At 42.9% G+C, this 21075-nt stretch overlaps 1 protein-coding gene across 3 annotated transcripts in view; it reads left to right on the top strand.

Annotated features, from left to right (window-relative positions):
* LOC142775703 (nephrin-like) overlaps positions 1-21075 on the top strand; it is a 536671-nt gene that overhangs the window by 468847 nt on the left and 46749 nt on the right. For all 3 annotated transcript variants that reach the window (XM_075877447.1, XM_075877449.1, XM_075877448.1), the window contains exon 7: positions 5553-5855. In XM_075877447.1, the coding sequence (XP_075733562.1) occupies positions 5553-5855 (303 nt within the window). The remainder of the gene's footprint in view (positions 1-5552; positions 5856-21075) is intronic.

Below are 21075 nucleotides of genomic sequence, written 5' to 3'. Positions count from 1 at the left end.
CTTTTCTCTCCTGCATAAAGAGTTGTGCGCAAGATGAAAGCAAACACTTTTTTTCTTCCTTCTTGGGTTTGGTGAATGGTGGCGTTGTGCGGGATGGGGTGAGAGGGGTGCCGTGGAAACATAACCAGAAACCACAGGAGCCCCTTGTCTCGCTCGCTGGGCGGAACAAATAGACGACCACGAGGTCACACACTCGGCGGCCGGCCGCGCAGGCACTGGCCCCGGCTATCTCTGGCTTTCTTTTTTTCGTTTTTTTTTGCCCCATACAGTCGGCCGTCTGCCTTTGTCTTTCATCGGCTCGTTAGCAAATAAAGCAGACCCAATAGGCCAGGGGGGGACGATGTCCAATCGGTCCTCGGCGACGGCGCCTGCTCGCGAAGCGCAGCAGAGGTTCGCCAATCGATGGCTCCGACGATATGCTTTCATTAATCTCAACGAGTGGCGGCTCACTCGTAGGGAGCGGACTCTCTTTCATCCCGGGTTCGCTCTTTTTAGTCTCCCTTTTTTTTTGTTCCCCTTTTAGCCAGCGCTCAGCCTTTCTGGCCTGTAGCCCACTCTGCACCGTACGGCCCCTCTCCTGTCGTCGCACGTGGTCATTGTTGTTGTTGCTGATGGTCTCCCCCCTATTATGCGCTGCTGTCGTTGCTGCCTGCGCGTTAATGCTCACAGCCAGCGCTCTCCTTTTCGTGGGATCTTGTCGCAGCAAACTTACTCTCATGTGCATACACCGGTAATGACACGGTTGAAAATATCAGCGAGACCTTTTGTATCGAGTGGGAAACGAGTCTCGCAAGAGCGCCGGTTCTCAACAATCTGCTTTTATTATCGGTGCAACTAACTATACGCGAGAGCCTCGCAGAGCCTCGTTATTATCACCAATTGGCGTAAGCTTCATTCCTACTGAAACTAACCAAGGTAATGCCTGCTACGGTACATCACTAATTAGTTGGATTGTTTAGTAAAATATCCATTTTGAACTCACGTTCTTTTATTGGTTTCTATCCCTAGTTAGCTTACTGCAGATTTCAAGGGCGTCAGTGCGAATACAGCTCAGGTATAACGAAAGACCAAGAAAAAGAAAATTTTCGGCTTGATTTCTCGCTTTCTCCCGTGCTCTCAGAATCATTGTTCATTTTTCAAAATTTTCGTTATGGGCATCCTTATTAGCTTGGCTAGCGGCTGCATTGAAGCGAGTAGAGCAAGGTATCAACGAGACATCAAGTCAACCACTACATCCCTACTTCAATTTACAACATGCTAACATCATTTGTATCTTCCCTAAAAAAACTCCGCGCCTATCCAAATCTGTGCGTGAGAAGCCTCTTGCATTTAACACTTTGCACACGGATATTGGCACCGCGGGAGGCACCTGCCGGAATGCATCTGTTCATCGAGATACATTGCCGATTGTGCATTTACTCATTACTTAGCCTTCTTTTTTTTCTGATTTCCAACTCGGAAAAAGTGCGATTCATGCATGTTTTCTGCTTAGATTAAATGACCGCATGTGCCAAGTGAGAATAATGAGATATCTGTAATTGTATACTGCAAAGAGCAGCTGGCGTCTTTCCAATCAGGTCGCATGATGCCTTGAAGCTCTCGTATATCCCAACTTTTCTTCGTACGTGATGCTCACGCAACGCATACCAGATTTCGCGCTGTCAGATCAAGGATCACATAAATTGCAGAACACTATCCCTGGTGTATGCGCCCGCACACACAGGTGCATGCCGAGCACTTCACGTACGAACATACGTTTTAAATTTGTAGTGATTCTTAGCGAACCAAATCCACTTTAGATCTATCTATCTATCTATCTATCTATCTATCTATCTATCTATCTATCTATCTATCTATCTATCTATCTATCTATCTATCTATCTATCTATCTATCTATCTATCTATCTATCTATCTATCTATCTATCTATCTATCTATCTATCTATCTATCTATCTATCTATCTATTTATCTATCTATCTATCTATCTATCTATCTATCTATCATCTATCATCTATCTATCTATCTCTCTATCTATGTGTCTGTCTGTCGGTCTGTCTGTCTGTCATTCTGTCTGTCTGCCGGTCTATCTATCTATCTATCTATCTATCTATCTATCTATCTATCTATCTATCTATCTATCTATTTATCTATCTATCTATCTATCTATCTATCTATCTATCTATCTATCTATCTATCTATCTATCTATCTATCTATCTATCTATCTATCTATCTATCTATCTATCTATCTATCTATCTATGTGTCTGTCTGTCATTCTGTCTGTCTGTCTGTCATTCTGTCTGTCTGTCTGTCTGTCTGTCTGTCTGTCTATCTATCTATCTATCTATCTATCTATCTATCTATCTATCTATCTATCTATCTATCTATCTATCTATCTATCTATCTATCTATCTATCTATCTATCTATCTATCTATCTATCTATCTATCTATCTATCTATCTATCTATCTATCTATCTATCTATCTATCTATCTATCTATGTGTCTGTCTGTCTGTCTATCTATCTATCTATCTATCTATCTATCTATCTATCTATCTATCTATCTATCTATCTATCTATCTATCTATCTATCTATCTATGTAACGCACATTGACTCAATTCGCATAAAAAACAGTAAGGCCTGCGTGCAACATGCAGTTCAGTCACAGCGAAAGCTAGAAGAACGGCGTTTCAGAGCTTTTTTTAGCCCTCTTCAGGCAACTGCTACAAGCGCACTTACAGGATGCCCACTACATCATAAATCAACATAATTTCCGTGTAGTGTGGAGGCATTCAATGTGTCATTCTTCGCCATTCTTCGGAAAACCGTGCCATCGTACCCGCTACGCACTTGCAAAGAATTTCATGCACTTTTTCGATGCTATGGCTGACGACAATGAATAATTATGTCTAGAAAAATATCAATGTAATTTAAGTATAGGTTGGGGCATTCAATGACGCATCGGTTTGCAGTTCGCATTGTTTAACACCTGGTTGTTCCTTGGTTGTTCTAAAACAATTTATTACTCATGCCAACGCGATTCCTTTCCCGACATCAAGCCTGCCATTAGGGACAGTTTGCGACGTTGTTTCAAGCAGTGGGGTGGCTTACTGGTATTACACTTCATTGGCACGAAGGCGCCCCGCGTCCGAATCCCACCGTGTCCTTTGTGATGGTTATTACCTTGAAGTTTTTCTCTTATTTCGCCAGATAGTGCTTACTGACACCGGTGGCGGCTGCAAACTATACGGCCCACGCGACCCTTGTTGTGATTTCATAACAACTTTCACCGTGAAATACGTGTCAAAACATTTCGTAGCGCTTGGTTCAAATACAAATAATGCGGTGTAGGTCACTATACTCGCTGGCTGCATTGTGCTAAATCGATTCCCACAATGCGTGGCAGCTGTCGCATGTTTCCGTGTACTGTAGCTAATGCAGCATTTTCTCGCCCTGATGGAAACGCTTTTGTATCCGCAGTATCTCATGCGAGCCAATTTTATTGAAGAACATTTATGACATAATCATAGCACGGGTTTCGCATATCTTTCTATCCATATGCATGCACTGCCTTCATCGAGTCGTGCTTGTGTCGATAGCAAGCAAGCAGGAAAGATGCTCAATAATACATCCTCTGACTTGAACTTATTTTCAACACCAGATCCTTTAGGCATGGTATGGCCCTCGGCTACGAAGCGCTACTGTATGCCTAAATTTATTACTTACTGCTCTCGACAAAATTATTGTTCCCTACATTAAGCGACACCACCTCCTGTTCATCGTAGGGGGAAAATGAATGCGCGCACTATTATTTTGTGTGTCGACCCGTCGAACAGCAAAAACCCTATAAACGCACACAACTACACGTACAGTGCCCAACGCGACACGGCAGTAGTTGCCGCAGCACTTGACTCCGGCATGAAAAAAAAAAATTAAAAAAAATTGCCTATTTTTGTTTTCCATCTTCGCACTAATTTTCTCCTACACACTTTACATCGCTCTTTCGCGAAAAACAGTTGGAAGCAGTTGCTGCATCAAAAACGAATCAATTTTATGTGCCATTCAAGCTGTTAATGAGGCAGGAGTGTTTACTCGGAAGATTACGTCCTAGCTTTTGCTAACAAACATTTCTACTACATTTACCATTTCTCTTTTATTGAGCTCGTCAAAGCTTTGTGCAATGTGCGAACACCACAGATAACTACACAAAGCATAATGCAGTTTTAACAAAATCTCACGCACGCACTAAACTCAAATACATGAACCAGAACAAAGAAAACCTCAACGCGAGCGGTGACTCAATTTCTTGAGCCAAGAAAGAGTTTTCTCGCAAGCGTGCCGCGAAGCATTCCAAACGATTTTCTTTCGTGTGAAGCAATCCAAGAAAACAGTACGCGAAGTGAACAGCACAATGCCAGAAACGTTCGGTTAAAGCTTCAATGACAAATGCAATACGCACTTAACATAGTATTCATGCTGTTCATTCCTAGCAGCACCAGACTGAGAGGCAGACGAAACAAGTGAAGACCACGATGCACGCCGGACACGTTATCCCACATCATTACGGCGTCTCCCTGCTGCTGTCCGTACTTCTTCGTTGCTTTAAATGCTTATGAACATGGAGCGTGACGACAACGCTGTCACGTCAACGCCATGTGCACTTCTTTCGCATCCGATTTATGCCAGATCCCAGCCCGACGATATCACACCGTACAATCACAGACGATAAAGACAGATTCAGGCCACAATCACAGTCGCAAAAACACGTATACGTATATTGCACTTTAATAGGTACTGTAGTAAATAACTAGTATGCGTGTTTCCTTAAAGCAGTCAGTTATGTGTTCCCATCCTATAGCCGACGTGAAACTGCATAGCACCACCGCTTTTGACCAGAGTGACCACTCTTGTAATTTTTATGTTACTCTATGCACATTCCATTTTCCAAAGCAGGAATGGCCGGTGGAAGACATCGAACGAGCGGCCTTTTCTGTTCAACTGCGATAAGATACAGCTGCTCTCAACTTCAGCAAAAAAACCCCCAAAATATCATATCGTGCATAGCCACATCTATACCGATAAGCAATGATTAAGCGTTTCTTTAAGATGTGGCCTTTCCGATGAGCCCCAAGCAAGATGGGCTGCTTCACGGTTGCTCGCCTGCCGCTCCTACTTCAGAAAGCGGAGTGTGCTTGTCTATCTCGTTATCGGCGCGCTTAGAAAAATCGGAGCGCCACGAGTTGCAATTTGGCCATTCTGGCCACTGTTCATTTGTGCTAATTTTTGTTCGTTTAGTCCTGTACATTCTCGCAGAAGTGTAGCTAACATGAAGAGCATGACACTAGACGTTTTGGGACTAAGCCTTAGCCGGGTAGAAAGAAAAGCGCCGATGTTAATCATGCTGCACGTGTAATATTCATGCAGTCATGCATTCAATGTCCTTGTTCAACGTCGTTGTTTGCCAGCGGTGAATATGTTTGCGAGTTCTGTTTACGTTAGCACGCCCAGAAAATGGCAATGCTAACATTTTTTTTTCCTGCCCTGAACTGCAGATGCTCCGGTGTGCAAGCAGGACTCGGCGGTGGTGTACGTGGGCTCGCGCGGCGACGAGGTGCAAGTAGTGTGCGAGGTCCTAGCCCATCCGGACCTGGTGTCCTTCCAGTGGAGCTTCGACGGCGGCGGCGAAGGCGGAAGTCGGGCGATTCATTCGGGCTTCAGCGGCGACCATGCCACGCTGTCGAGCGTCATGCGCTACATGCCGCTCACGGAGGCCGACTTCGGGACGCTGTTCTGCCGCGCCAACAACAGCGCCGGCCACCAGCGGCGACCGTGCGTCTTTCACATCGTGCAAGCCAGTGAGTGCACTATGGGCTCTTCCACCGCTAGGCCTTCTTTGGTGTGTGACAGCATTTTTGGCCTAACTGACCGAAATCAAGTGACTTTTGGATCGTAGTAGTCATCTTTTACTCAACATTGGCCTACACTAATACCCTGTATGGTACGATAGTTTGCTGCGGTAACTGCACTGCTCTGCTTTCTATTCGGTGAGCATTAGTCCATCCGTCATGGACAAAAAACATCGGGCGGCTATGCGCTAAAGGAATTGGGAAATTACTACTATCGGGTATACAGCATGTGTGAGTGTAAAAGAACACTCCGCTTGATCGAAGTGGAAGGATAGAACCAAAGAAGGGGCACGGGACATAAGAAGCATACAAGAGGAAATAATAAATAAATAAAATGAAATCAAACCTTTTTGCGATGACAAACAGCGCTGGTCGTGTACAAAAACCATCATCACTCACTAATAGCGCATCAACTCGGCTGGAACGTGCTCTCCTCGTCGTCTTCTTCATATTCTGTTTCGCTCCCACAACACGTGCGCGTATTCGTCAGCTTGACATGCAATAGGTAGTTACAGTTTAGCGTGATAACGCGTGTTAAGAGAATACCATTCCTAAAACGTTTTTTTGTGGACATCGTGTTTTAGTTCAGTGGGATAACGTTTGCGTACCCAAGCTGTGATGATGGCGTCACCTAGGAGAGGGTAAATGCACTATAATAAGTGAGAAAAAAAACACTAACAGCGCCTACCAGTCTAACCGACAAAACAATAATATTGCTACTTTCTTTAGTAACAATAAAAGTAAAGAAATGTGAATTACGCGCGGAAAGCGTTTTCTTTTTATTTTGCAGGTTTGTTTATTCATACATTCTACTCCACTCAGGAGCGTTCGAAATGGAAAGTGATCTCAGAAAGCACGTAGAATTATCCGTAACACTTGGTCGTCGAAGCCGGCGAAGCCATTTTACATATTTCTTTGCCATGAAAGGGGATCCGTTCACATCAATGCGAAATTCAGTTCCAAGCGGGCGTCCGAAACCCCTGAATGATTCACGTACACTATAGGTACACACTTGGTTAACCACACAAAAGCGGTAACGCTAAATCAGAAAAGAAAATAGCGTGCATGTGGTAAGCGCCACGTGTTATTTAGCGCATTGCGCAAGTGCATTTCTATCCCGCCTTTCCGGTGAGCCCAGCCCGCTAAACTAATACTGTCTGAAGACTCCGTGGGCGAGAAAACGAGGGCCGAGAAAGAGAAAAGAAGGGAGAGACAGAGAAATGAGGAAAATGAAGATGCAGAAAGACAGAGAAATAGAAACATCCACAAAAAAGATATTGAAAGGATAGAACAAGACAGAAAAAAAGATAGAAAGATGCAGTAGAAACAAAAAAAGAGAAAAAGAGATAGTGAGAAGATATGGAAGCGAGAAATATGAAAAGCGAAAACGAAATTGAAGAAAGCACGCGAACAAAGAAAGAAATAGAAACGAAGCAGGCCGCCCAGTGTCACTCTTGCCTAAGGCCTGCGAAGCTGAACTCGTTTTACCAGAATCTGCAAGGAATATCTCCTGGCACCTTCCTTTTGCGTCACTACCTCCCAAGGGGGCATTCGTGTCGCTAGTGCAGCGCGCTGGCTGCTCAGCTCTGGCACTATTTTATTACGAATCATCATCTTTGGAAGCGTTTATCTGTCTACGTATACTACAAGTTTACGCCAGTCGGCTTCAATATTTATCTTTCAATGAATGCGTATCCACGATGAGAAAAAAGTGGGAAAATGCCGCGTCCTTAACTCCCATTTTTGTCCGACTCCCTACTTACATTAGAAGCCTCACCATAAGTGGGCACCACCAGTATTAAGCAGTGCTGGTACTGCATTCATTCGCATTATATATATATATATATATATATATATATATATATATAAACTGCAGCTGTAAAAAGCTTCACAGCGTGTAGCAAAACAGGTGCAAAAAGTATGTCGTGTTTTGTTAGAATAAACCTTCAGCAGCGGTTCAAAGAAATGAAGGATGATTTTTGATCGAATCTGACGCATGTGGGTAAACACAGCGTGTTTGTACAGCTCTTGTAACATGGGGACAGTGCAGTGAGGAAACTCGTAGAGGAAGCCTCACCATAAGCGTTCTCCTTTGTCGTTAGCGAGCAAGTGGGCACCACCAGTATTAAGCTGTGCTGGTACTGCATTCATTTGCATTATATATATATATATATACATATATATATATATATATATATATATATATATATATATATATATATATATATATATATAAACTGCAACTGTAAAAAACTTCACAGCGTGTAGCAAAACAGGTGCAAAAAGTATGTCGTGTTTTTGTTAGAATAATCCTCCAGCAGCGGTTCAAAGAAATGAAGGATGATTTTTGATCAAATCTGACGCATGTGGGTAAACACAGCGTGTTTGTACAGCTCTTGTAACATCGGGACAGTACATTGAGGAAACTCGTAGAGGCCGCAGGACCATTCATCCTCGTAGTGGTAAAGTGGCGTCATTGAGGCGCCTACCAAATCAGTTATACGTAACAGAATATATAGCATTTTTTAAGTCATTGTGGTAAGCATATAAGACCCCAATTATTAGGCCTTCTCTGAGTTACTTTTCTCGGGGGTATACCTGTATTTTAGAGAAACAGAGGACAGCTGAGATTCTGGATAGCTTTTCATGTCCTGCATAAGTAACTCTATACTTACAATTCATGCGCCAAAGTTATAAAGATTTGTGCCCGTGAGTGCATTTTTAGCACTGGCCAGCCGGATTTGAGAATAACGTGCGTTTATGCCCAGCATCAAAATTAGCTCCTCTTGCGAGCAATCTTCGTGACCCAAGTTATAGTTTTTTGTGTATATCAAGAAATTTTTGTGAATGTCTACCCAAAATTTGGCGTTGATCTGATAGGGTCTAATGAGTTGTATACTTTTGATGAGTAAAACTTGTTTTTCTCTTTCCTAGGTCTTCATTATACAACAAAAGGTCATAGCTACTGCGTAGCTTTTCAACAGTGTTCATATTCATAAAAATGTTTTACCATAGAGTTTTTTAAAAAAAAAGTCTATCAGTTTAGCAATTCTGATCCTTAGCGTATCATTTTTTAGCCGATTGGGGCACACACGCAAAAGTAGGTTTCTGAATTCGATCCCTCTACTTGGATAAGCTTTTCTGATGCTGTTGTATGGGGCACTGAATGTTTGTCAATGTCTATTATTTCCTTTTCCATCCTCGTGAGTTCTGTTTGCTGCAGGCGGAAATGTTGTAGGCCCGTGTGCTCAGATTTGGGTGCACAATAAAGAACCCCAGGTGGTGTAAATTTCCGGAGCCCTCCACTATGACGTCTCTCATAATCATATGGTGGTTTTGGGACGTTAAACCCCACATATCAAATCAGTTCTGTTTGCTGCATATGTGGAAAACGTAAACTTCATGAGAGTGCAAGTCCACGTCAGCGGTACTTCGCGATTTCGGCTTTCAGAATAAACCATACTTTACATGCGCAAAGCGGAGTAGAACGGATATGGCTCTGTACATTGTTCACAGCAAGGTATCACTTCCCATGAAGACAGGGGCGTCATTACGTTTTTAATTTTTGTTTAGACTTCCCCATGATTTTATAGCCTTTTAGTGGGAATATTGAACACCTAATTGCGTAGGCATATGCAGGCGAAATTGATGGAGATAGCACGTGAATCTTCTCTGAAAAGCGACCCTTGGTTTAGTCTTCATCAAATGAAGTGGTTTGCTCCTGGCGTAGCAATTTAGTTTTCCTGCCTTATTCTTGCACCCCGCTGCCCTCGGGACCAACGTGCACAATATCGAGTGGACTACGTTTCTGAAGTTCATATTTCCGTTTATGACTAACTCGGACGAGGAAAATTTGCACACGACTAATTAATGTTCTCCTCGCGTAAAAGTGAAACGCACACTCTTTATGAACGAAAGCGTTGAGGTGCAATAGCGTTATGCGACGCTAGGGCAGGCAGAGAAGAACAAAAGAAAGAAATAATAAAACTATCCCTTATTAAGTGTTCCTGCTGAATTAGAGATAATGGGAAACGAGACAGAAAAAAATGGCAGCATATCCACGGAGTGAATGATGGAGAGTGGGGCGAAGCATTCGTCCGTCCATGCGTCCGTCTGTGTGACCGTCCATGCGTCTGTTCGTGCGCCCGTCCCTGCGTTCGTTCATGCATCCGCCCCTGCGTCCGTTCATGCGTCCAGCCATGCATCTGTCTGTGTGTCCGTTCGTCCATCTATTCAACAGTCCAAGTCCCACCATCTCGCATCTTTTTATCATATATTCCCCATATAGAAGCACCGCCATTCAGTGGACATTCCAAGGACTAAACGAGAGGTGGCACACGCACACTTTCTTAGGGCTTGCACTTCGGGTCTACTTCCCACCTTCAACCACCTTGAGTTCATGGTATATACTAGTTCACTGTATTCATGGCACGGCGGCCCAATGCTCGCTAAACTTTTCTAATACCAAGGAGGTTACGCCCAGCGAGTATAACGTAGCAACCTTTTCCTGTCAGATAGTGCTCAATGTACATGCCAGTGGCTGCTAATGTGAAATGAGAGACAGGAGGATTCAGCTTTTAATTTTTTACGGCTTGCGCTTCGTATCTGCTTCTCCCCTTTAACCTCCTCGAATTCATTCATGGTATATACTAGTTCATTGTATTCATGGCCCTGCGGCTCAACGCTCGCTAAACCTTTCTAAAACTAAGGAGGTTACACCCAGGGAGTATAATGTAGCAATCCTTTCGTGTCCGATAGTGCTCAATGTATACATGCCAATGGCTGCGAATGGGGATCGCAGCGTGCGCGTTGACTAAAAGCCGAATGCTCCTGTCTCTCATTCTCCATTAGCAGCAATTGGCATGAAAATTGAGCACTATTTTTTATTGTTAAACAACGCACAGAAGAAATCTCTCACCGGCACCACCTTGGAGGTCAAATGTTATACCTATTTAGGGTATGTGCCACTGGTGGTTACGTACTACGAGGGATGCACAAGCCACGCCATAAGGAGCTTCGCCCCTAAAACATAACATTGCTTGGCTTTCAAAAACAAATGCCGGTAATATTCACTTCACAGCCACCGTTTGCTCCATGTGTCTCGAGTTCCGCTTCCTACGTTCTTTCATAAATGAGGTGTATGTGAATTTATTTATGGTCATCCGGAAGCGCTGGTGAGGGGATGCCTGACCATTCAGCTGACAGGCTGATGTCGTCTACCCCTTGTTTCTGGTACACACTAATTTGTTAATATTGCGTGTAATTTTTGTGGCGTCACACGCTGTTTGTTTCTTTCTTACTATCTCCTCGAACTTCATTGTTATCCTCCGAGCTTATGCTTCATATGTCAGTGCTCAGAATATACTATACACTGCTTTAGGGACAATGATAAATTTCCTGTAATTCTTTAGGAATCACTGCCTCGTTTGAAACCATTCTATGGTGATTTTTTTTAAGGTGACAGTGTTAAAAGAGCTTGTTTCGCTGAAATTCTGTTGTCGGCAGCCATGTCAGCATCGTTGGTGCTGAGCGAAAAGTCATGATTTTGCGCGTTACTGAAAAATTGAGCGCAATGCAATGAAATAACAAGTTCTCAGTCTGAGTGGGGATTGAACACGGGTAGTCTGTGTGGCAAGCAGGTGTTCTTGGAATTAGAGCGAAAAAGCTTTCTCGAAATACAACCTTCTCATCGAACTACTCGACTTATGTGTCATTCTTGTATGTTATCCTTGCGCTGTTTTAGGTTGTATCTACTATTTAAAATCAAGAGGGGAGCCGACAGATGGAAATACGTAATGTGGTAATAAGGGTGAACAGTGAAAGTGGCTCAGACTTACTGACCAACGTTTCAAAAGGAACTATCTTTGACAAAGCCTTTGACAAAAATAGGTCCTTCTATTGAAACGTCGGCCAGCCCGTCTGAGGCGCTTCCACTGTTCACCCTCATTACTCCCCTATCTACTATTTAGTTTTATCATGATACATGCTACTCTTTCATTGATGCTATAAAATATTCAAGGTTACACGCAAGGTCTGTGTAGGTCAGAAACACTCCACAATGTTGTTGCTTCTCAGAAAGCCCTATCTTAGAGGGCGCCCAGGGAGCGAGATTTATTATTCAGCGAAGAATGTATTTTTTGTAATTGCACCTGGGAGATCTAGACGTCGCCTCTGTTCTGTCCTGAAGGGCTTGCTATGGAGAGGTTAGAGTTTGTGTAGCAACTGGGATGCTGCATTTCTCTGGCGTTGCGCTGAAAAAAAATTGAGAAATGTGGATGGTTGCCCAAAAACATTGATGAACAAACAAGCATGTCACCAGAGGCATAGTACTCACTTCCATTTTTTAATTTCATTTCAGATTTTTTATTGGTACGAGCACAAGAATGTGACATGTGTTTAGTATACAAAAGGAGGTCCCAAAGTCAAAGACTCTATCGGGACCTCCTGTTAAGGGCAAATTGAGGTAAAACACTGTTAGAGGCAATATAAGCAATAATCAAAATTATAAACTAAGCATATTTGCAACAGAACATTGATATATATATATATATATATATATATATATATATATATATATACGTGATATGAACCGTAGGTGGATGTAGACGGACAGTTGGCTTCGTTCTCAGTGTTGACAGTGGTTTTTCCTCTTTTTTACTTTCTTTCTTTTCTTTCTTTTTTCGTCTTTTTTCTCCTTTTTTCCTTCTTCCAGTTCCCTCTCACTCTCGCAAACGTCTTTCAAGGCGAGAGGGACGCGGCAGCAAGGAAGTTTGGAAACTCATGTTAGTATAACTCATCCCCTGATGAAGGGAGGTCCCCTCCCGAAACTGTTGGGAAATAAATATATTTATCCTTGTTGACAACGCTCCCGTTGTGCCATATCCCATACCTTCACGAAGACTAACTGGCCCATTGAATTATTACTCCCTCTATATATATATATATATATATATATATATATATATATATATACGCACATATATATACATACATACACATACAATATATACATATCAAAGGAAAACAAACATAAAACCAAACCAAATGAATCAATGAATAATGTGAAGAGTATAACTGAAAAAGAATACAATAAGTTGTAATACATAACATGTGCTCAATGGTTTCAGATTTTCGTGAAAAGTATGCTGCTCTAGCAATTATGGAATTCATGAGTGGAGAGTCTGCTAATAAATTTGACAGTGTAGGGATCTTAAACCAGCACTCAGAGTTCGGTTGAGCGAATGTTACCGCGTTTGCACCCTTCAAGACCATCTCACTTCGGCGTCGGGCTCATACTGATCCCTATGCTGAAACAGCTGGCTACCATTTTTTTAAAGCGGAAGCTGTTCAGAGATCACAGCTACTTGTTTGGCGCCATGGTTGCCCGGCACCACCGTATAATTGCTATCGCGTGAAATGAGCAAGAAAAACAAAATAAGTAAAAAAAAGTTACCTAGGTTAATAAAATGGCATTTGAACATGGGCCCTCTGCATGGCAGCCCAGTATTCCACCTCAGAGCCGCCCTTGCAGTGTTTGCAAAGGCGTTGCAAACTGACCCTATGCGGGCTTCATCTCGACTGAGGAATTCTGTTACCATGTGTAATATATCATGTTACAGGTTTCACACAGTGAGAATCACGTTGTGAGTGGACCGCTTTCCAACTCATTACGAAGGCACAGACATAATTTTAGCGGTCGTCAGCTATACACAATCGAAAAAGTGCATATAACGGCTCGAAAGTGTGTAGCGAGTAACGCGGTACTCTGAGAACTGACGAATAAAATGAAATTGTGAACATTTCCCTACTTAGCAAAAACTATAAATTGTGGTGTAGTGGGCACTGTAAGTCTACATGTAGTAGTTTTCCCAAAAGCGTTCAGAAAAGGGCCCGCAAAGGCCGCTTTTCTAACTTTCGCTGTGTGTGTGCTTCACGTTCCGTGCAGGCCTGGCAGTTTTCTGCAGCGAAAGCTGCCACGAGATCCCGAGTATAGGGCCGTTTTGGGGGTGATGCTGCGCTTTCTGCGCCTATCTGGCGTTCTTTTTTTGATATTGATGAAATAAAATAATTGAAGCAGTCATTTAGTGTGACTGCAACAAGACTCACATATACTGTAACACCTGTGACTACCCGTGATGCCTGCCCCCGATCCCCTGCAAATTCCTTCTTTTAATATCGCCCAGTTAGGTGGTATGCCATGGAAGAGATTCTTTCCTGGCGGCGCCAAATTTTTATATAAACACATTTGTGTCAATAGTGGCGACGTTATTCTTCTCACTCGAGTGTCCAGATTGACAGCTTGCGGGTAGTGCAAAATGTGTGCAGTCCTACATGTAAACTACTGGGTTACGTTCTATATTCTTTATCATAGGCAGCTGAAGGGAGTGGGAAATTCGGAGCAGGTCCTCGAGGTGATCTAGCTGGGTGAAGAAATTTTCTTTAATGGAAGCTCTTCTACAGGCTATACGTACAGAAATTGTACATTCCAAGCCCCTTTGAAAGGGATACCAAAATTTAAAAAAGCGCGCTTGTGACGTCAGTATCAGGCATGCCGAATTGCGTCCCGACGATGTCATTGCCGTAAGTACGGTTCATCGAGGAGACGCCTTGCTGTCCCCCTTCATTATCTTTCCTTCGACGGCCGCGGAATGACTCCATGTGGGTGGCACACAAAATCTGCATGATCGTTCAGTCTTGTCTCTCTTCTGCGGCACAGCAACTTTTCAGCGGCAGGCGTTCCATGCCGTACCACCACTGAACGCGCTGTTGCGAAAGAGAGAATACGGAAGAAAAAAAATTGAAAAGGAGAGCATGCTGCAAGACAACTGCCTGCAAGGCTATATTATAGTGATAATGATAGCTATTCGGCGAAAGTGAGAGGCGGTGGCGTTGACGTCATGAACGCTCTTTTTCCGCTGCATTCTTACTATCGGAGAGCCCCCAAATGTGAAACATTTGTTATCGCATTTGTTTCAGCAAACCTTCAACGACAGGCACCAGGTTATGCATTTTTCCTATCCACCTAATATCAGTAAATATAAAAGTTAACTTGGGCAACCTGGGATGTCCGATCAATCACGCCTTAGTCTCACAGGTAAAAACTTCTCGTAGCTACTTTTGGGACCGTCAAGATATGGACTTCCATACAAACATCGACACTTTTGGACACCTTGGTTCTCACTTACGTCGACTTAATTTTTGAGAAGTATACCTTTGTCGATACTACAAAGAACAAATTCTTCTCTGGCTGTAAATTAAAACACACTCACAAAGTGAGAGAGAGTAAGAATGTGTAAACTATTGCACGTAATAGGATATGATAATAATTTGTGGGGTTTAACGTCCCAAAACCATCATTTGATTATGAGAAACGCCGTAGTGGAGGGCTCCGGAAATTTTGATCACCTGAAGTTCTTTAACGTGCACCCAAGTATGAGCACACTGGCCTACATCATTTTTTGCCTCCATCAAAAATGCAGCCACCGCAGCCGGGATTCGATCCCGCGACCAGCGGGTCAGCAGCCGAGTACCTTAGCCACTAGACCACCGCGGCGGGGCACGTAATATGAGCTGCCGAGAGAAATGCGATCGCACAACCCCAACGGCGCTGCCCAATTGGAATGTATGTGATTTTATACTAACCGACATCGTGTAGCATTCGCACAGTTTTTGCAATTGTACGTCGAAAATCGGGAGTTGAGATACTGGCATACTGCGTATGCATTTGACGAATTAAACACGTAAAAAGTTAAGAATTGAGGATTCCTACTTCAATGAAACTGCCGCAAACTTCTAAGTAAAGCGGCGAATTCTAGCAGATAAAGGTTTACCAAACTAAATAATTTGGCAGCAAGCATGGCGTAAACCACGATTTTTCACATTGTGAACACGATGAGACATGTAAAGGAAGGAAGCTACAGAGGAGTCAGAAATGCTGACGAGTTACGTCATAAGTTACGTGAAACGCTCTGTAGCAGAAGTCGAATAACGTGGATGAGGAGGAATATGAAGGTGTATGGATTAAAAAGAGAAGGAACATGTAAATGACGTATGAAATCTTTGAAGACGTCCTAGATAGTGCTCTTCTAACTTAAGGTCATGTGACGCACCTTGGAGCCTATATGTTGAAGTTTGTGAAATTGTTTTCGTTTTGCGCACCCCCCCCCTTCTTTCCCTTCCCATTTCTCGCTGAGAAGGCTTTTTAAACTCTCTTCCATCATGCCTATATCACCAATGGTATTGGTTTTTTTTTTCATATTCACACTAGCCGTGAGACCAATGAACTGTCGTCATCATATATGAAAAAGAAAAAAAAAACGTGTGTAGCAGAAACGCTGATCTCTGCTTATCAAGTCGAAATGATCAAACACATCTATCCGTAACTGTAATAGTATAAAATGGCTGGTTTTCAGTGATTCCAAGTCGCTGCTTTCCAATGATCCGCCATCTCTACAGTGTCAACTATGAAAAGAGAGGAGCTTTTTTTGTTTCTCCGGGGTGATGCATTTGTTCTTAAAGGGCAATCTGCGCGTCGCCCAAACAGACGGCTCCTCAAGGCGTCCGCAGTGAGTTCGCAACTCTCGCTGCAAATAGTCGTGCTATATTCGGGCGAAAGAAACGAAACACAAATGCGAGCCCTTTTCCTTTTCAGCCGCATTTAAATTTAAAAGGCATCATGACTTCCAATGTATACAGCTTTCCAGCGGCCATCACTGAGCATTGACGCCATCTGTAAATGGCTGTCGAAGTCAATGTATTCAGCAAGGAGCTTCTCTCTTAAAATGGCATGAGCCGCCATAGGTTACCCCCGTGACACTCCGTGTGGCTATTGACGTTGAATAAGAAAAAAGCAGGGGCAAAGCGAAGATGACAAGGCCGCCCGGGCGGCAGCTGTCCGGCTGGCGAGAACGAAAGCCGAGGCATTTTATTGACACCGCAGCCTGCCGTGTGTGACAACAGCCGAAAGCCCGTTCACGCATTCGCAAGCGCCGCGCGAACAACGAGGAGCAGGGCAAAAAAAAAAAAAAAAAGTGGAACCAGCCGCCGAGAGCACTCGCAGCAAAGTCCTCTCGGATGTGCCACTCCAAATCGCTGCCACGCTGTCCTTCAACTCGAGGGCGCCAGCCACGCGCCATCACCCCCTCACCCCCGGCTGCCAGCGGGAGATGATAAAGCCCGGCTCAAGGGCTCCTGAAAAATGCTCCATCGTTGCCGGGAAAAGTATTATGAATTACAAACGCCCGATGGGCGGCGATGGTGGTTTTGTTTGTTTTCCACTCGAGTGACTCGAAAGGCTGTCTATTGTTTCTTTTTCTTTCAATGTTTGCCTTGGCATTGATATAGTAACGTCTGCGCGCACGTGTGCGCCGTCGTGTCTACCGGAGCGTGCAGCTGCCACCGTGCCGCACGCGCCGTGGCTATTCTCGAGGGGATTTACCTGGATGCGATGAGCGATGACTCTTCTATTGAGTGTCCCCTAACTCGGACGACGCCCCGGCAGGTTTCGGGTGCGCCGCATTCTCGTCGTTACCGCTACGATGTGGGCACGTGCGCAGCGCTTTCGGTCCGATTATGAGTGGAGGCGCTTTGTGTTCCCGGCACGGGATATCAACCATTCTGAACGCCGGCGCAACTTAGTGCCGCGGCTTTTGATGATACAGCTTTTTTTTTTTTGTCGTGCTTCACCCATAGTCTGAATTAAATGAGCTTGTAACGAAAACTCAAGTGAACGGCGCATTCGGGTTGCCAGGAAAAACAAAACAAAACAAAACAGAACAGCCACCATGAGAGCATAGAGCATTTAAGTGATGACCACTAAACAGACAAATAGACGGGAAACGCAGCCGAGGATGGTCGCGGGTGGTGTGGTTATCAAGCTAAGAGCTTTAAAGCCTCAAACTGAAATTAACTCCTGCAGGACATAGTAAATCGGATATTATGAGGCACGCTGCAATAGAGGGCTCCGGAAATTTCGAACATTTGGTGTTCTTTAGGAAACAGTAGAAGAAGAAGAAGATATTTTTTATTTGTCGCAAAAAATATACACGCATTGAGGTAGAATATACAGAAGGAGGTCCCATAGCACAAGGCTGAAAGGGGACCTCCTGTTAGAAAATGACATGTTGATAAGTACAACAAAATGGCAACAAAAAGCGATTAAGTAATTATTGATAGTAACAAAAACAACGCAAACATGCAATAAAACATGCCAGTAAAAATGGTAACAATACATTGTTCAGTAATTGTGCATAACTATGAAAACAACGAAACATACAGTAAAAATGGCAGTAGAATCGAGAACGAAATGACGTTAATTAATGATATACAGCTATTAAAAGAACTCCAATGTGCATGGGTAATAAGTGTAAAAATAACGCACACAGTAATAGCTGTAAATGTAAGAGAACGCCGATATATAAATGAAGATGAGTTATGACTGCGAGATGAGATGTTTAAGTTCTTTTTTAAAAGCAGCTAATGACAATTGTTTAGTGCTTAGTGGTACTGAATTCCAAAATTGGATAGTGCAAATATGGTAGTATGCTTGCCGTAGTTAGTGCGTGCATGTGGTAGTAAAAAGTTGTTGTTTGAGGCAAACCTGGTAGGATTAGAGTTTAACCATTGAAATTTCTCTAAAACGTTGACTGTTATGGTACCATTAAGACACTTAAATACAAGAATCCCCAATTTATATTTAAATAAATTACACACTGTTAGTACATTATGTTGCTGAAAAAGTGGGGATGCGCAGGAGATTGGTGAACTGAATGTTAGGATGCGAATGGCTTGGTTTTGGAGACGTTGGAGTGGAAGGATATGAGATGGATAGGTATTCGCCCATGACGTGATACAGTACGTGATATGACTGTGGATGAAGGCGTAGTACAGTTTAAGCAAAGTCTGCAAATTGAAGAATGGTCGTGTTTTAATTAGTGTTCTGATCCCATGAGCAATCCTCTGTATTATAAGTGAAATGTGATGATGGTACTTGAGATGAGCATCTAGAACTACTCCCAAGAATGTGCACTTAGTAGTACTAAGATGCCTGTGGCCATTGATAGTAATAGCGGGTGTAGGTGAAAGAGGGTTATGACTAGAATGGAAGACAATGAACTGGGTTTTATTGGTATTAATAGTTAAACCATTAGCTGTGCACCAGTTCTGAATGTTATAGAAGTCAGAGGACAATTTATTAGTTAGCGCATCGATAGACTTGTCTTTAGTAACTATAGTTGCATCATCTGCGTACAAGAAAGGTTGACTGTGTGTTAAAACCGAGGTTAGATAATTATTATAGATTAAGAATAAAAGCGGGCCCAGTATGGATCTTTGCGGGACACCTTTGTCAATAGATTTAAAAGTGGAGAAGATGTTAGAGACACAAACAGCTTGCTGTCTATTAGATAAGTAGCTATTAATCAGCTCCTGCGCACTAACGACGACACCTATTGAGTTGAGTTTACCAAATAGTATGTTATGAACTATGGAGTCAAATGCCTTAGAGAGGTCAATCAACAGTGCTCCTGCAAAACATCCAGAGTCAAGCGCGTGTTTAATATATTCGGTAAAGGAGAGTAGTGCGAAATCTGTTGAATAGCCTGCACGAAAACCAAATTGTTGAGTGGATAAAATACGAAACTTATTTAGATATTTAGATAATCGTTTTTCAATACACTTCTCTATGATTTTACTGTAAGATGAAAGAATGGCATTAGGTCGGTAGTTGCTAATAGAAGTTCTATCACCTTTTTTAAAGACTGGAATTATCTTGGCCTTTTTAAGCTGTGATGGGAAGATGCCAGTTTTAAACATAAGGTTAATGATATAGGCTAAGGGGGTCGAGATCACGTGAGAGATGCATTTCAGGTGAATAGGCTGAATGTTATCGAGACCAGCACTTGTTATTTTCATGTGATTAATTATTTCCACCAACGCATCTGGGCCTGTCGGAAAGAGGTAAAAAGACTGCAGACATCTCCTAATTGTTGGCTGGTAATCATGAGGCAAGAGGGAAGTGTTAGCACAGAAGTACTTGTTGAAGGCGTTCGCAATGTCGTCTGCATTTCTAAGAACACCCTCTGATGACCGTAATTCAGTTATAGCTGGCTCACTTACTGATCTGTTTAGAAATGAATTAATTGTTTTCCATTGATCTTTGCTGTTATTACCAGCGTTATGTATCCTGTGCGTATAATAATTTCTTCTAGCTTCTTCAAGGACTTTGTTAAGTAGGTTGCAGTACTTTTTATATCGCGATCGCAGGGCAGCATTGAAAGGCCGTTTCTTTAACTTTTTATATAAATTGTCTTTCCTTCGCAAGCTCTTCATTAGGCCAGATGTGAGCCATGGGTTGTGAGGGGCCGCAAAGTTCTTGCGACATTTGACAAAGCTGGTAGAACCGTCTAAGCACTTTTTGACGGCAGATGAAAAAGAAGTGAAAGCATCTTCAGGATCACTAAGCAGTTCTAAGAAAGACCACTCTATTGCTTCAACACGCTTGACGAAATTTGTTTTATCCAACATAGTTTTTTGAAAAGAGCTTAACTGATTAGGTATGGCACATTCAAATCGGCAAACTACAGGGTAGTGGTCAGTTAAGCTGGCTTCGAGGACGCCACAGTCATTTGATGGAATGAAATTAGATAAAATGTGATTGATTAAAGAACTGGACGCACCAAGTACGCATCTAGTAGGAACCGAGATTAGAAATTCGTAGCCAAATCCTAGAAAGCACGCAGTTTTATCAGAGTACGCTGAGGTGCTTGCATCGAGAAGATTGATGTTTATGTCACCTAGGATCACGACATTCTTGTTTTCAAGAGATAACTTGTTGAAAATGGATGAAAGTGATGAACAGAAATCGGGAACAGAGGATGACGGTGAACGATATATGCAGCCTATGATTGTCTTATTACCGCTCGATGGCAAAGATGGGTTAGAAATTTCAATTCATACGGACTCGGTATTCTCAACGGAAAGGCTGAGATCATATCTTCTTTGATATGGAATTGATGCAGATACGAATATAGCTGCACCACCAAAACTACAAGACAATCGATGACAATACTCGGGAACGTATGATGGGAAACAGAACATATTTTTGTCGTGGGGCGATAGCCATGTTTCAGTGACGCAAATGAAAGAAAAGTTCAATTGATATGACGACAAA

The sequence above is a fragment of the Rhipicephalus microplus genome, chromosome X, assembly GCF_043290135.1.
Source record: "Rhipicephalus microplus isolate Deutch F79 chromosome X, USDA_Rmic, whole genome shotgun sequence".
Classification (NCBI taxonomy): Eukaryota; Metazoa; Arthropoda; class Arachnida; order Ixodida; family Ixodidae; genus Rhipicephalus; species Rhipicephalus microplus.
This window is presented reverse-complemented; position numbering and strand designations above follow the sequence as displayed.